Here is a 16,279-nt window from a genome sequence, read left to right as displayed (position 1 = left end):
GGGCCTGTTGCACAAAACTAGGATAAGGGATTAATCCAGGATATCTTGGTGATCCTGGCTCAATTGATCCGTAATCCGGTTGCACTAAAGATGGATAGGGGGCAGGAGGATATGTTATGGTATAAATTACCATGGAGATTTATTCTGTGGAGCTAGCCTGCTCCAGACCAGGCTAAATTCCAGGATCTATTTAATCTCATCCCTAATGTCAGTCAGCAGTCACCACAAATGGAAACCAATAGTTATTTCACTGCTCACTATACATTGTTATCACATATAACTAGACCCACTGTCATTATTTAAACGTTTGTGATCATTAATTTCAATGATTTTGGATAAAAAATGATTTTTAGATGTTGCTATCATTAGATAATTTACAGTTTCCCATAGACTATATATAAAATGATAGAATATTAGGGCCACAGAGGGAAAAAAAAAAGACAAGTCATAATATTGTAACCAGTTGTTTTAAAGGAGGACAGTTGTTAAAATGACAGATGCGGGGCATTTCGTGAAATTGTACTTCAGTATGGTTTCATAAACAAAGACATGCTGATGTGCCAGAATATTAAGTATCACATTGTCATAAGTATCAAAACTGTAAAAACAATATGTAGCTTTTCTGCAGAAAGAACCAGCCTCATAAATTTATGACTTTATCCTTTTTCTTCAGTGTGGCCCTAGTACTCTGTCATATAAACAAATACACATTCCATATGAATATAAAAACACAATGTGTAACATTATGTTCCTTTATTGAATAAGGACAAAACAAAGCAGGTAAACCATCAGCTCCTTTCGAAACTGAAGTCACAGTGACTCTACAAGATGGAAAGCACAGAATCCAAGCATATTATACAAAATGATACATACACATTCAAAGGTCTGTATATAACACACCCTGCATGTCTGCACACTAAAATAAATGCAGGACAAATCCATACACATCAACTGAACAGACAAATGAATGGATGCAGTAGCCTCCCTGCAGCCTTGTATTACACACAGTATACCGCACAAACATCATAAGAGGCCAAATTCGTAAAAAACGAACCCAAAAAAAACCCAAATTCCTCTGCCACCGCAGGACATATTTAACCAAAATTGAAAGCACACATACTAACTAAAATAATTCAACACATATTGGTCCCTCAGCAGCCGACCACTGTCGTCATCAGGGAAGATTGCCGGATTGTCCCAGTCCATGGCTGGTGGCACTCTGGGGGCCCTCTCCTTCCTCAGGCAGGCCACATTGTGGAGGACAGCACAAGCCACAGTAATATCACATGCCCTAACAGGGCTGACCCTTAATTTGTGAAGGCAGTGAAAGCGTGCCTTCAGGAGGCCAAAGGTCATTTCAACTCTGGCCCTGGTCCTGGCATGGGCATGGTTGTAGGCCTGCTGTGCTTCCTGGGGGTCTGTGAAAGGTGTCAGGAGAAAAGGCTGGCAGCCATACCCCCTGTCTCCCAGCAACACACCAGAGAATTCACCTGTCAACACAAAATCTCATCATTACTACCTCATAAACACAGTGATATTCTTGACACAGCCATGATGGTTATAAATAGGGGTTGTGTGGCTTACCTTGTGATAGGCACTGATAGATTTCAGAGGCCCGAAAGATTCTGGAGTCATGGACTGAGCCAGGCCATTTTGCCACAACATTGCTGATCACACAGTCAGCATTGCAGACCATCTGAAATCATAAGATGAGGAATATTACACCAATCAATGCACATCACTGGCAATGCAGAGTGTTCGTCAATGGACAATATCAAAAAGTTATGTTCACCTGAACATTAATGCTGTGAAAGGATTTCCTATTCACAAAATCGGCCTCATGGGCACCTGAGGGGCTTTTATCCTTATGTGTGTGCAGTCCACTGCACCAATGACATTGGGGAAACCTGTCACACAAAGTAATGAGTATCCTACTATGTGTTAACAGTTGTCCTGTAATTTGTAGATCCTCTTACCTGCAATCCTATAGAACTCCTCTTTGATGTCACAGAGTCTTCTGTGGCCAGGGAAGGAGATGAAGACATCTGCTAATGCTTTGATAGCCAGACACACACTCCTTATTGTGCGGCAAATTGTGGCCTTGTTCAGCTGTTCTGCATCCCCCACTGAGTACAGGAAGGCTCCACTAGCAAAAAAGCGCAAGGCCACACAAACCATTTGCTCCACACTCAGTGCATGGCTCCGTGCAGTGCGGTGCTTAATCCTGGGACCCAGTAGTCTGCATAGATACCTGATGCCATCTGCAGAAAACCTGTATCTTTCATATAGATGGTCGTCAGGGAAGGCCAGTGGGTCCAACCGGTCCCTGAAGACCCTTTCTCGCCTGAAGGCTCTCCTCAGCACAAGTGCTTCTTCATCCACCACATCTCGCACGAATGGGCATGCCATTGTCAGAGCAGAAAGGAACACACAATTTTGGGCCTTCATATAGGCTAGTGGCCACACCTGGTGCTGGGGGTGGGCAAAAGAGGGCGATGCCTTATAACGATGACTTGGTTGTACTGATTGCTGGGAAAATAAAAAAACCTTAGAAAGATGCCACCGTCCTGTGTGCTCACAATAAGAGCTCATATGTCATGGCTCACTTGACTTTACGAGAATATACCTAATTTTTATTTTGAGCTGTGTCATCTTCTTGGAGCTGGGGGAGGAAATACAAATAATGATTAATACATTTGTGTTACAGTTAGCATACAGTGTACATTGAAGGCATATCTCACCTCCCTCTCAAGTTTTTTTATTTCAAGGTCCAGTTTCCTAATTGTCCTCTTTTTTATTTCGGACTCCAGTGCAAGATTTTCCATCTTTTTCTTCTTGTACTGAATGTCTATGTCTGCCAGTTCTATTTGGCGCCGGAGGTGGTTGCCATACAACTTTCTGATAGCTTGTGAGCTCTGTGAACACAATACAATTAGCGCAGCTGGAATTTGGCAGGATGTGGTGTCCTTTTTATTAATACGCACTATGTTGCCAGGCTGGTTTTCCCACTGTATAGCATCTGGGTCCTGTAAAAGAAATTAGATTTTTTGATTTTGATGAGGACTCCTCACCATTGTAGAGTAAATAGTACTTTCACAGTCTTACCATGATACCTCATGCCTTCTGGAATCCAGAGAGATGGTCTCCTCCTCATCATCATCGTCTCCATCATGTGCTGTTGCTGCTGCACTGGGGCCTTCACCCTATCACATTTAATCGGATTCATATTGAAGCTAGTAGACAAGACATGCCAGGCCTACAGTATGCCTTTGATGGAGTACTCACTGGATCAGCATCGTCTGGTGCTTGTGCTGGTGGCTCTAACAGGAACACAGTGCTGCCAGACACTGCAAGGCAATAGGTAAACCAAAGTCAGACAGTCCAAATTGATTCAATATGAATGTGGTTGTATCCCATGTAGAGATGGAAGGACATACCTTGAATGAAGCGGGTGGCATCTTGGGAGGAACCTATGCTCGTCTCTTTCCCCCAGGGATCCCCTCTAAGACGGGCCTGCCTTTATTTAGCTCCAAGGCCATGTCCTCTGCTGGGGTAAGGTCAGCCTTTGGTGAACCACCACCCGTGCCTTGTCTGTGGGTATTCTTTTTCACTGCTAAAACAGTACAGACAATGTGTGAGCAGGCACCTTCTGGGTACAATATATGCTTGTGCTTTGTTAAATATTAGTCAGGGACCATACCATTCTGCAGAATGTTCTTGTATTTGATTTTGACCTGCTGCCATGTCCGTTTTGGCCCGTTCATGTTTAATCTACACACACACACACACACCTTTAATGGAGTCACACTGCAAAAAATTACTTGGTATTTTTGTCTTGTTTTCAGTAAAAATATAAATAAAATAAAAACTTAAATAAAGATGTATTTTCTTGATTTGCTAAATGACCTAGCAAAATAAGTATAGTTTAGACAAAAAATATAAACTTTAAGTAAATGTGTGCTTAAAACAAGCAAATAAAAAATCTGTCAATATAATAAAAATTCTCTTGAAATAAGTTTACTTTTTCCATAAACACTTAATTTTAGAAAAGTTCGTTTCACTGGCAGATTTTTTTGCTTATTTTCCTAGGTAATTTTGCTCAAGAAAATATTCAAGATGTTTTTAGATATTTTTTTTTTTTTACTGAAAACAAGACAAAAATACTAAGTAAGAAAGACATTTTTGCAGTGCAGTGAGCAACCGACCTTGGGTCCTTTGAAAGGCGCTATATAAATTAAAGTGATTATTATTATAGCTCATCTATTTATTCAATTAAATTTTATTTATATAGCACTTTTCACAATTGTTTCATTCTGTCAAAGCAGCTTTACATTAATGAAAGCAGGAGAAACACAAAAAACGGTGGACAACATAAGAAGCAGAGTACAACGGCTAAGATTAAACCGTACTGAGCGTAGTAACGTTAAATAATAATGTAAGGCTTTAATAATAATTTATCATAGCTTTATACAGTGTGATGGACTTACTTTACACAATTTCACTCATATCTGCAGTGCATTTCAATTAAAAATTTAACCGTTTCATAATTACAGTACAACTGCGTTTTTGGAGATGTGAATTAAATATTTGAATTGTAATTGTGATGTTTCAGCGGAGCGGTGAGTGTGTAATTGTGCACTACTTACGCATTCAGGCGGTCTGCAATACTTTGCCACGCTTTTTCTCTTTGCTTTATCACTGTGGCGGTGTTGCCTTTCTTCTTAATTATATATTTTACCTCCTCGTATGCCTCCATGAGGATTTGTGCTTCCGACGGGGAAAAGTACGCGGCTCTAGTTGCCATGGTAAATCAGTTAATCTGTGATCTGTGGCGGGGTCTATTTGAGTGAGCCGTGAGCGCGCACCTATCCAGGATTGGTTTCACCTGGCTTAATGAATCCGTGTCTGCTCATCCTGGCTTGGTCTTTGTGCAACCAATTAAGCCTGGACGCACATGTTTTGGCTTCATTGAGCTCAGCTGAGTCATTTATCCCGGATGTCTTAATTCTACTTTTGTGCAACAGGCCCCCGATCGCGGAATTCAAGCGAACGCTCAGTTCGTTTCGCTTTTGGGGCCTTTGATGGGTCTGAGTTCCTTTGGAGTGTTCACACTGCACAGACAATTAAGCGAACCGCACTGAGTTCACAAACATTCGTTGAAAGGGTCGGGACCAAGCGTGAAACATTAGGAAGGTCCTCATTCTTCTTGAGGTCCAAGAAGGTCCTCGTTCATAAACAATGTATGTGTGTGTATATACTTTGTAAATGCAATATTATTGGTGTAGGCCAGCCTATAATAATAGGTTGCTGGCCACTACTCATAAAGACACTTGATAAATTATGACGATTTAAAATTGCAAGGCGATAATGGCTAAACAATAACAATCGAATAATCTGCTCACCCGAAAACCTTCTTAGCTGAAATTATTCGCGTAATTATACCAATATCCCACACCCTGTGTTTATTGATTTAACATTTATTCTATCTGGGAGGCATACTGACACCCAGGTCTCTTTTACAGATGAGCCCTGTGGACTATTTTGTTTGGCGGAGGTAGGCATTTTTAGAGTTCTCTACTGGGCACATTTCCGGTATTCATGAATGCCCTCGCGAAGAAGCGCGGTTCTGCACCTGGAGAAGTGTAGCTAGCTAGGAGACAGCTTTAAGCGCGATTGATACCTTATTTCGTGTTTATGCACGATACCCATGGTTTTCTAATCGGTTGTGATCTACTTGAATACCGTTTTGAGAACTCGCTTTTTATTTAAACGTAACGCTAAAATAAACTAGCTAACGTTAGCTACTATGTCGGGAGGCGTCGTGCGAGGCCCTGCAGGAAATAACGATTGTCGTATTTACGTCGGAAATCTACCCCCTGATATTCGCACCAAAGATGTCGAGGACGTGTTTTACAAATACGGAGCGATTCGCGACATCGACTTGAAAAATCGGAGAGGAGGACCTCCCTTTGCCTTTATCGAATTTGAAGATCCCAGGTAGCTAAAGGCTAGCTTGTTAGCAACTCGTGCACTGCTCTAACGTTACTATACTGTAACTTGAATATCTATGCTCATGCAACGTCGACTTAGTTTGCACAGTAACTAGCCATTTTCGTTTTAAGAATGTAACGTTAATTGTCTTGACCGCTGGTTTCGTCTCTTTCTGCAGTGGCACATTGTGGAGTTGTCTTTTGTTTGTGGCTAGCCAACTAAACGCCACGAGTTAAAGTAAATTGTTGAGTTTAGCCGGCTAATGAGTTACGCCACAGGGTGCTGTGTGGACGATTAACTAATATTTTCTATCACTTTTTCAGGGATGCCGACGATGCAGTGTACGGACGAGACGGCTATGACTACGACGGTTATCGGCTGCGAGTTGAATTCCCTCGGAGCGGCAGGGGTGGGGGGAGAGGCGGTTTTGGTGGTGGTGGTGGTGGGGGGGTTGGTGGCGCCCCTAGAGGCAGATACGGGCCGCCATCCAGACGCTCCGAGTACAGGGTCATTGTCTCAGGTAAGTGTAACTAGGTTGGAGACTTACCGTTGCTGAGGTCTCATTTTCAAGTGATCGAAAAGTGTCGCCCCTGGTCAAGGATGGCACAGAATCATCTGTCTGGAGACTTAATTTCAACACGCTCTGTCCAATACCTCAAGATAGGGTTGTCATATTCTAATGACATTTTCTGGGCTGATGTAGAACAGAGTAGATACAAATAAACGGTGATATTATGCAAATGATGCCGTATGGAATACATAATTACAATAACTTAAGACTAATAGTTTTACAGTAGGGTTGTCATATGAACAAATCTTTGTGCACAGCGTATGTAACGATTTACTTTTGACTAAATGCAAATGATCTACTTAATATGCTAATTCTTGTGTACAGAAGAAAATGACAGCATAGCATGTTAAACCCATTCATTTAAAGTACCAATCTTATGCAACGGTACCAAATGTAACACACTAATTTGAGTGTCCCAGATTTACTTCTAGTCAGGGCATTCTGGAACATAGGAGTTGAAGGAAAGACGTACCTTTACTTCCGCCCAAGGACGCCTGATGACCGTAAAACGCCCTCAGTACTTTCCCGTACTTGTTTGCAATACAATGTCACTTCGATCTTACTCTGGTAGAGTGAGGAATATGAATATGAACACCAATTTCACAGGTTTCATAAATGCTGTCCCGCCACAGTCAAATAATATTACTAGAAAATATTCATGAAATCACAAGTGCAATATTGCAAAACACAGTTTAGCCTTTTGTTAATCCACCCGTTGTCTCAGATTTTGAAATTATGCTTTACAGCGAAAGCAATACAAGCGTTTGTGTAGCATCAGGCAACTTGGTCACGAAAATCAGAAAAGCAATCAAATTAATAATTACCTTTGATCTTCGGATGTTTTCACTCACGAGACTCCCAGTTAGACAAATGTTCCTTTTGTTCCATAAATATATTTTTTATGTCCAAATACCTCCATTAGTTTGGTTCATTATGCCCAGCAATCCACCGGAAAGAGCAGTCATGACAACGCAGACACAAATTCCAAATTATATCTATAATGTCCACAAACATGTCAAATGTTTTTTATAATCAATCCTCTGTGTTTTTCTCAGGTTTCTGCCTGCAATATCAGTTCTGTTATACTCACAGACAATATTTAGACAGTTTTGGAAACATTAGCGTTTTCTATCATAATCTGTCAATTATATGCCTATTCTAGCATCTGGTCCTGAGAAATAGGCTGTTTACTTTGGGAATGTTATTTTTCCAAACATAAAAATAGTGCCCCTTCAAGAGGTTAATAACAGGCACCGCATTGATTATATGCAATGCAGGACAAGCTAGTTTTAAACTAGTAATATCATCAACCATGTGTAGTTAACTAGTGATTATGTTTTTTATAAGATAAGTAGCTAGCTAGCATTAAACTTATTCCTTGCTGCACTTGCGTAACAGTTGGTCAGCCTCCCATGAAGTCTCCTTGTGGATTGCAATATAATCGGCATCCAAAAATGCTGGTTACCAATTGCTATGCACATTTGAAATCGGTCCAAATTAATCGGCATGCCGATTAATCGGTCAACCTCTAGTTGATATACAGTGGGGCAAAAAAGTATTTAGTCAGCCACCAATTGTGAAAGTTCTCCCACTTAAAAAGATGAGAGGCCTGTAATTTTCATCATAGGTACACTTCGACTATGACAGACAAAACGAGGAAACATATCCAGAAAATCACATTGTAGGATTTTTAATTAATTTATTTGCAAATATGTTGGAAAATAAGTATTTGGTCAATAACAAAAGTTTATCAATACTTTTATGTACCCTTTGTTGGCAATGACAGAGGTGAAGACTTACAGAAATGTTTGACAATGTTTTCACACACTGTTGCTGGTATTTTGGCCCATTCCTCCATGCAGATCTCCTCTAGAGTAGTGATGTTTTGGGCTGTTGCTGGGCAACACAGACTTTCAATTCCCTCCAAAGACTTTCTATGGGGTTGAGATCTGGAGACTGGCTAGGCCACTCCAGGACCTTGAAATGCTTCTTACGAAGCCACCCCTTCGTTGCCCGGGCGGTGTGTTTGGGATCATTGTCATGCTGAATGACCCAGCCACGTTTCATCTTCAATGCCCTTGCTGATGGAAGGAGGTTTTCACTCAATCTCACGATACATGGCCCCATTCATTCTTTCCTTTACACGGATCAGTCGTCCTGGTCCCTTTGCAGAAAAACAGCCCCAAAGCATGATGTTTCCACCCCCATGCTTCACAGTAGGTATGGTGTTCTTTGGATGCAACTCAGCCTTCTTTGTCCTCCAAACACGACGAGTTGAGTTTTTACAAAAAAGTTCTATTTTCGTTTCATCTGACCATATGACATTCTCTCAATCTTCTTCTGGATCATCCAAATGCTCTCTAGCAAACTTCAGACGGGCCTGGACATGTATTGGCTTAAGCAGGGGGACACGACTGGCACTGCAGGATTTGAGTCCCTGGCGGTGTAGTGTGTTACTGATGGTAGGCTTTGTTACTTTGGTCCCAACTCTCTGCAGGTCATTCACTAGCCCCCCCCCCCTGTGTTGTACTGGGATTTTTGCTCACCGTTCTTGTGATCATTTTGACCCCACCGGGTGAGATCTTGCGTGGAGCCCCAGGTCGAGGGAGATTATTAGTGGTCTTGTATGTCTTCCATTTCCTAATAATTGCTCCCACAGTTGATTTCTTCAAGCCAAGCTGCTTACCTATTGCAGATTCAGTCTTCCCAGCCTGGTGCAGGTCTACAATTTTGTTTCTGGTGTCCTTTGACAGCTCTTTGGTCTTGGCCATAGTGGAGTTTGGAGTGTGACTGTTTGAGGTTGTGGACAGGTCTTTTATACTGATAAGTTCAAACGGGTGCCATTAATACATGTAATGAGTGGAGGACAGAGGAGCCTCTTAAAGAAGTTACAGGTCTGTGAGAGCCAGAAATCTTGCTTGTTTGTAGGTGACCAAATACTTTTTCCACCATAATTTGCAAATAAATTCATAAAAAAATCTACAATGTGATTTTCTGGATTTTTTCCCCCCTCATTTTGTCTGTCATAGTTGAAGTTTACCTATGATGAAAATTACCGGCGTCTCATCTTAAAGTGGGAGAACTTGTACAATTGGTGGCTGACTATAAATACTTTTTTTGCCCCACTGTACGTCACTTGTTGCACTGCATGCCACCACGTTGACCTACTGTGCAAACGGTAACTTACCAGTCTTTAATATTTCAACAACACTGTGCTGGTGGTCTTCTGTATTTCACTAACAAATGGACTCCCTGTGTTAACATAGCAGGTGTAAAGTAATTGCCTGAAACTAGGTCCCCTACATACTGGGCTGCATTCAGTATGACCAGTTGAAAAACTGAGGGGTTGGGGGACGCTGTGAACATGGCCACTGCCCTTTTTATATACTCTCCATACCCAGCAAACGTAACTTAGTTCAAGAATGTATCAAACGTCGAAGTGAACTGAACGCACCTCGGGTCTTGGCGAGACGGAAAATAAACTGTTGGGCAGACCTCTTCTGCACTGTTCAACCAATCCAGTGAATGTGGAGGAGTTAAGATGGAGTGTCGCTGGAACATCCGGTTTTTGGGTACTCAGCAGAGGCTGATTTGCTAGTAGCTTTTTCACAGGACGGAAGTGGTGATCTTTTGGTCCGCTAAATATTGATAGTTAATTCATATCCATGTCTTCTACATTAGTTCATTGTTTCTGGTGGGGTAGAACCAGCCTGGTTTAGTTATTCTCTGTGCAGATTCTGAATTATACTGCTATGCCACAGATCTATTGAGCAAGTTTGTACCATTGAGCAAAGTGTTGAAAGTTGTCACTGAGTAAAACATCTAATTTATATGCTCTTCTCTCCAAAGGGCTTCCCCAGAGTGGCAGCTGGCAGGACCTCAAGGATCACATGCGTGAGGCTGGGGATGTATGTTATGCTGACGTTTTCAGAGATGGAACTGGGGTTGTGGAGTTTGTGCGCAAAGAAGACATGACCTACGCCGTTCGAAAGCTGGATAACACCAAATTCCGATCACACGAGGTATGCTTTCAGGTTTGATTGGTGGTTCATGGATTTGATTGTAAGGATATGATTCTATTTTTGTTAAAGATAACTAAAGTGACTAATAACACTTGAATCTTTCCCCTCAACCTCTCCCCACTTTCAATCCAGTGACTACTTGTGCAGCCTTTCAAGAACTGAAGGCTTGTTTTGATGCAATGGAGGGAACCGTTTGAGGTGGAAATGCTTTTCGTTTCAACGTCCAGTTCTTTTTGTGTGTCTACCAGGGAGAGACCGCTTACGTTCGCGTGAAAGTAGATGGTCCCCGCAGCCCGAGCTATGGAAGATCACGTTCCAGGAGCCGCAGTCGAAGCAGGAGCCGCAGCGCAGCAAGTCGCAGCCGCAGCAACTCTCGCGGAGGTGGTACCCGTGGTGGCAGAGGATCTCCTCGCTACTCTCCACGCCATAGCCGCTCTCGCTCCCATTCCTAAACTCTGTTGCCTTTTGGTGGATCCCCTGTAAACAGTTCCCCTCTCCACTTCTTTTTACCCCTTTTGAGTTTTTCCAGAAGTCAACTATAGATTTGAATTTTTGCATTGCATCTCCTGATGTCCTAGTGGAAGGTCTTGGTATGTAGGTGTATCACCTTTCCTCCCTCCCCTGACCCTCCCTACTTTAGTCATTTTGTTTTGATCCCTTTCAATTAATTTTGATTTACCTATTGTCTGTCAATTTTTGCAACACTTGAAACCCGGTTCTTTTTAATGAGATCAATGTTTTTGTAAGTGTTGGAAAAATGAGATACTTTTTCATGGAATGGTGGGAGTTTATTGCTAAACTGTTTTCCCCTTGTGTCTTCCTTTAGACATCTGAAGATAAGGATTAAAGAGTGATTTGGAATAAAAGTTGTGGAGCACATTTCATTTGTTTGATCAGGATAGGACATCTTAGGAGGAGTCAGGTCGAGGCAATGGTATGCTTTAGTATTGATTATTTGCATCTATCGATAAAATGGTTGCTTCAAGATGCATGATTATCTCTTGAATGTAGCACAATTTTCTATATCATATATACTTATTGTTTGGCAACCTTTTTTAAGCACTGATAAACAGTGCATGTATTTGGTTTTGTGCCCGGACTAATGTCCTTAGGTGTACCTTTTCAACTTTAATGTTACATAGGAACCCTTTATTTTTTCTTAGATGCTGGTTTAATTAGACAGGGGCTCTGGGCTTGTTTCAGCTCAAACATTGAGAATTTTTAAAATCTAAACTGAATTTGATGCTTTTGGTGCTCAGACATTTTTTTTATTTTTTTTATTGATCATTAGTGACATGTCATGAGTGCACAATATAAGAAAGTGGGCTGGGCCCAAATCAGACATGATTCTAATGGTTTCCCTCTGATTTTTTTTCCTGGTATTTCAAGGTTTTGATTGGAGGAGTGGCTCAGTGGATCCCAATCCTTGGAGACGGATCAGAGGAGCGTTTAGGGAAGGGATAGGCAAGGATGGATGCTTGGAGACGGATCAGAGGAGCGTTTAGGGAAGGAATAGGCAAGAATGGATGCTTGGAACGGGATCCATTTTCCAGGAATCAAATCAATTGAACTAATTAAGGAATCCTAGATGCAACTTTTTGAATGGCCCAGTTTATTTCAATTTTTGAGCGGTAAATATGCGCAGAGTCAAAGGATAAGGATTATTTACGTTTTTGGAGTAAGAAAAGGAAACTGAGGACCAGGAAGTTGGATCAAAGGATGCAAGGAGTCTGGTAAATAAGGCATTAAAATGTGGGATGGTTGGGGATTATATTTAGTAAAGTTAGTGTGTCTTTATTACTTAAATTTACTTTACTCTTTCAGTTTAGCATTTTCAATAAAATCCTGAAAAGACATACCTGGTTTTTCTTTTTTTTTTTTTTTTGAGTGAATGTTAAAGCTGATCTTCATGGCCCTATTATGTAATAAGAGAAGATAAATGCTTATTTGTAGACCTAATTGAAAACCCTAGTAAACCATCTACGCGGTTTCCCGGATACAGATTAATTTTAGTCCTGGACCAAACTATTTCAATGGCGATTCATAATTTACTGTATGTTTTAGTCCAGGACTAGGCTTAATCAAGAAATAACTGAATATAAACTCTGAAATAAGTGATTACAGCCTGTTAAGAATTGTATGCGGTAGTGAGGAAATGTAATTCCAAGCAGATGTTTATATACATCTCACATAGACAATAAAATCCAGTAAAAACATGGATTATATTTTTATGAAATTATCAGTTTATATCTCTCATACATTCATTGGTGCTGATATCAATGAACTAACACATCGAGCATAATAAATACTCCGTTAACAGCTGAGTTTGCCAGGAGGCCTTCTCTACTTACCTCACCGTGTATTGTTAACGATGCATTGTGGGATGAAATAAGATGCTGGCAGAGAAGAGCTGCGAGAAAATGCTCAAAACACAAGAAGAGGTGGCAGCTCAGCCAATGGCAGGGTAAGTTGTGTAGGGCGGGGGAGGTATTTTATGAGGGCAGTTTCCCCACATATTTGCTTTGAGTAAATCTTGTAAAATAATTTGTCGCAGCACGATCCATCAAGTAAGCAAAGCTTGATATCCACTAAGGGGAATTACCTGATTACGAAGGGGATAGTATCAGCATCTCCTAAGTAAGGTGAGCGACAATGTTTAGTAGCCTGCACGCACTCACACTTGACTTGCATGGATGGTGGTGATTCAGGTTGTCTAATTGAAGTGAAGTTTCTCGTACAAGGTAGCCTACTTTCTATTGTGAATTTAAATCGAAATAATGAACTAATGCGCAATCACTACCACCTGCAGGCTATTGGCACGAATCCGATCACCCTTGGACCCGTTAAATCATCCATCATTTAAAGGAATGATATGTAGAAATTAAACTAATAGTTCATGTATCTGGATGTTTGAAGTAGACTAGAATTGTGCATTTCAGGGGACAGATTCCTAATTGTATAAATGTAATGTCGCCATGTGGTTTTTAATTCTACCTGTATCGAGTTTCTTCCGCAACCTATTCGTATTGTACCTAACCAGCACAGGGTCGTAGTCACTCAACGTAATCTGGTGTCGAAATATAGACCATCTATTTATTATCCCACCCAGTACAATCGGAAACACTGATAGAACCGCGTTGATTGCAACATTGTATCATATCTGCACTTGATTGGCCTATCCTTTGATTTTCATTGTAAACCGCACGGTACGGTGAAGACGGGGTAAACCAATCATAGCTGCACGTGTTACCTGTGAATTCCGGCTTTATCACCTCACTAAACTTGTCATTTTGTATCTGTAATTACGTTAGTTTAAACTCGTTTCTTTTTGTTGTCCTTGTTTGCAGGCATGACTGACAGGAAGGCAGTAATCAAGAATGCTGACATGTCTGAGGACATGCAGCAGGATGCAGTGGACTGTGCTACCCAGGCCATGGAGAAGTACAATATAGAAAAGGACATTGCAGCCTACATAAAGAAGGTGAGATGTGAATACTGTGTTGTCAGGCCTATGTATTCCAATTAGAGTGAAGTCTTCCATGGTGCAAGCTGTTTAAATACGATGACCAGGCTGCAAGATGTGCATGCCATGAGGTCATTATCTTCCTCATGCAGTCATTGATTACTAAACCCCTGCTTTTTAAATCCCTATAGGAATTTGACAAGAAGTATAACCCTACATGGCATTGCATTGTTGGAAGGAACTTCGGCAGCTACGTCACTCATGAGACAAAGCATTTCATCTACTTCTACTTAGGGCAGGTGGCCATCCTCCTCTTCAAGTCTGGCTGAGTTCTGTGAGGCCTGGAGTGCCTCTCTTCTCAACATGAACTGTAATGCACTGGTGGCTGATGTCACAACTTCCCACACACTTCAAATATTAAAATTAAAACATACCATGATACACAACTGGCTGTGCGCAACTGCATGGACTACGATGTACCATATTTAATGTGTATATGTTACAGTAAAAATATTACTTTCCACTAGTTTCCATAAAATGCAACTGGAAGAGATTTTTGTTAATGCTACATTTTGTTAAAATTTATTTGTAAATGCTTTAACAGTGGCCTTTGATTGTATAATAAAGGAAAGCTAGAGATTGTAGTTGTGCATCTGCTTTCCCCCAGAGCTGTTTTGTTTTTGATGACTTCTGTCCTGTCATTTTAAATGTGTTGAGTTGCTCAAGACTTTGACTTACTACAGCAGTTCGTAATACCTGTATATTGCCAGAGGTACAAGTCAGCCTAGTGCAGTGTATTTGGTGATGTCGTCCCAGATTTGCAACTGCTGTTATCGATCCCATTATCTCACAATCTTATTTTATGAGCTGGACTGACATTTTTCTATTGCTATTTGTATTCCAAGCTAGTAGAGTTCCTATGCCAACTTGTTTAGATGCTTGGAGGTTCCATTTGCAGAGGGTTGACACCATCCACACTTGAACCTATTCTGGCTGTGCAACAAAGGACTGAATGTTGGCGTTCAGGTCCTTTTTGTAGACTTTCAAATGGTAAGAAAATATTAATCATTAGTGGTTACATTTTTTTTTTACTGTATTTGCTATGTTGGTTGTTTATAGTTTAATGCAAATTGTATGATTTGCACAGACGTACCTCTTATTGTTCTCAGTTCATGGGCACCTGAACTCAATTGCACTTCACTAAAGGGATATTTCGGCAATGAGGCCCTAGATCTACTCTCCCAGAGTCCGATTCACTTGATACCATTGTCTGTCCAGTGTGGAGGAAGTTGGTAGTTTCGTGAGCTAACGCCAACTAGCGTTGGTGTAATGACTTGGAGTTGCTAGTAGATAACCATAGACTGACTTCCAGTCATCGCGCTAACGGATCAAAGTTATAATTGACTCACGGCAAGTAGCTAAAGGGCCTCGTTACCAAAATGCTGAAGTGTCCCTTTTAAAGGTGTCCAGTGAACTTGGAAACTTTAATATAGTCAATGTATATTCAAGCCAATGATTAAATGTTTCATTGTATCCTGATCACGTTCAATAGTTTTGTGATTACTTAATCATGTCTTTGACAATGCAGTCAAATGTGTAGCTATTGTTTCAAAACCATGGACAGTTACATTGGGTGGAGCCCACCACATATTATTTGGGCAATTGGCCATTAAGATTTCAGTAAGGTTGTTCCTGTTTGGAGGTGTCGCAATGTAGGGACAGATCCGGACAGATATTGGCTGGCAAATTAATTAACCTCGGAGGCAGCATTTTATATACAGTATGTGCTGCTTGGGATCTTTTCAGTACTCCAGTGCAAACACTACGCGAGAACCTGAGTGTAGTGTAGTTCAGCAACTGAGCAGTAATATTGATCAGGGGAAATATTGATGCAACCAATTAGCAGTATGTTACCCTTCCTAGTTCCAAAGACATTCGTTCTGCATAGAGGTCAATTGGAGGCAAGACTACAGAAGACGAAGTGAAGGACAAGTGACTGATAAATGATTTGTGGGTATAGACCACAAATACTACCCTAGCCTTCACAGGGAAACATACACTGACTGAATCAATGTTCTCGGTTTTTATAGTAGAATTATAGATTATGTGGTTATTATAAAAATGATGTGCCTTTTGATTCTTAGCGTGGTAACCATTCTCCACTCCAGTGGCACATCCTGTTCACTGCACCTCTGAATGTGTGGTCCGTTTCCTGATAGCCAGGTGAGGGAA

The 16,279-nt window shown here is 41.0% G+C and overlaps 2 protein-coding genes, 1 long non-coding RNA gene and 2 pseudogenes across 6 annotated transcripts; 2 read left to right on the top strand and 3 right to left on the bottom strand.

Moving 5' to 3' along the window:
* LOC127908684 (putative nuclease HARBI1) overlaps nt 1-2,846 on the bottom strand; it is a 6,912-nt pseudogene extending 4,066 nt beyond the window's left edge.
* Nucleotides 108-2,846, bottom strand: LOC127908683 (putative nuclease HARBI1; annotated as a pseudogene).
* A 729-nt stretch (nt 2,847-3,575) lies between these two features.
* Nucleotides 3,576-5,239, bottom strand: LOC127908685 (uncharacterized). The gene is made up of 3 exons (XR_008068025.1): nt 4,647-5,239; nt 3,701-3,771; nt 3,576-3,613 (listed from the first exon to the last, which is right to left on the bottom strand). It is a non-coding gene; the product is annotated as an uncharacterized LOC127908685 (long non-coding RNA).
* Nucleotides 5,240-5,546: 307 nt separating this feature from the next.
* LOC118397450 (serine/arginine-rich splicing factor 1B-like) lies at nt 5,547-12,440 on the top strand. 2 transcript variants are annotated; one of them, XR_004828417.2, is made up of 5 exons: nt 5,547-5,997; nt 6,315-6,511; nt 10,412-10,584; nt 10,833-11,518; nt 11,974-12,440. XR_004828417.2 is itself a non-coding variant. In XM_035792194.2 (4 exons), exons 1-4 carry the CDS (start codon nt 5,807-5,809, stop codon nt 11,034-11,036), a joined length of 765 nt encoding a protein of 254 aa, XP_035648087.1. In that variant the 5' UTR covers nt 5,547-5,806; the 3' UTR covers nt 11,037-12,440. The 2 variants fall into 2 exon arrangements, 1 of the variants encoding a protein (XP_035648087.1); XM_035792194.2 differs by having other exon boundaries at nt 10,833-12,440.
* A 615-nt stretch (nt 12,441-13,055) lies between these two features.
* On the top strand, nt 13,056-15,586 carry dynll2a (dynein, light chain, LC8-type 2a). 3 transcript variants are annotated; one of them, XM_035792199.2, is made up of 3 exons: nt 13,056-13,221; nt 13,932-14,065; nt 14,239-15,586. In XM_035792199.2, exons 2-3 carry the CDS (start codon nt 13,934-13,936, stop codon nt 14,374-14,376), a joined length of 270 nt encoding a protein of 89 aa, XP_035648092.1. In that variant the 5' UTR covers nt 13,056-13,221; nt 13,932-13,933; the 3' UTR covers nt 14,377-15,586. The 3 variants fall into 3 exon arrangements, with proteins under 3 accessions (XP_035648092.1, XP_035648091.1, XP_035648088.2); XM_035792198.2 differs by having other exon boundaries at nt 13,058-13,226; XM_035792195.2 differs by lacking the exon at nt 13,056-13,221 and adding an exon at nt 13,306-13,325.
* Nucleotides 15,587-16,279: the final 693 nt, after the last annotated feature.

This window comes from Oncorhynchus keta, chromosome 18 (assembly GCF_023373465.1).
Source record: "Oncorhynchus keta strain PuntledgeMale-10-30-2019 chromosome 18, Oket_V2, whole genome shotgun sequence".
Taxonomy (NCBI): Eukaryota; Metazoa; Chordata; class Actinopteri; order Salmoniformes; family Salmonidae; genus Oncorhynchus; species Oncorhynchus keta.
This window is presented reverse-complemented; position numbering and strand designations above follow the sequence as displayed.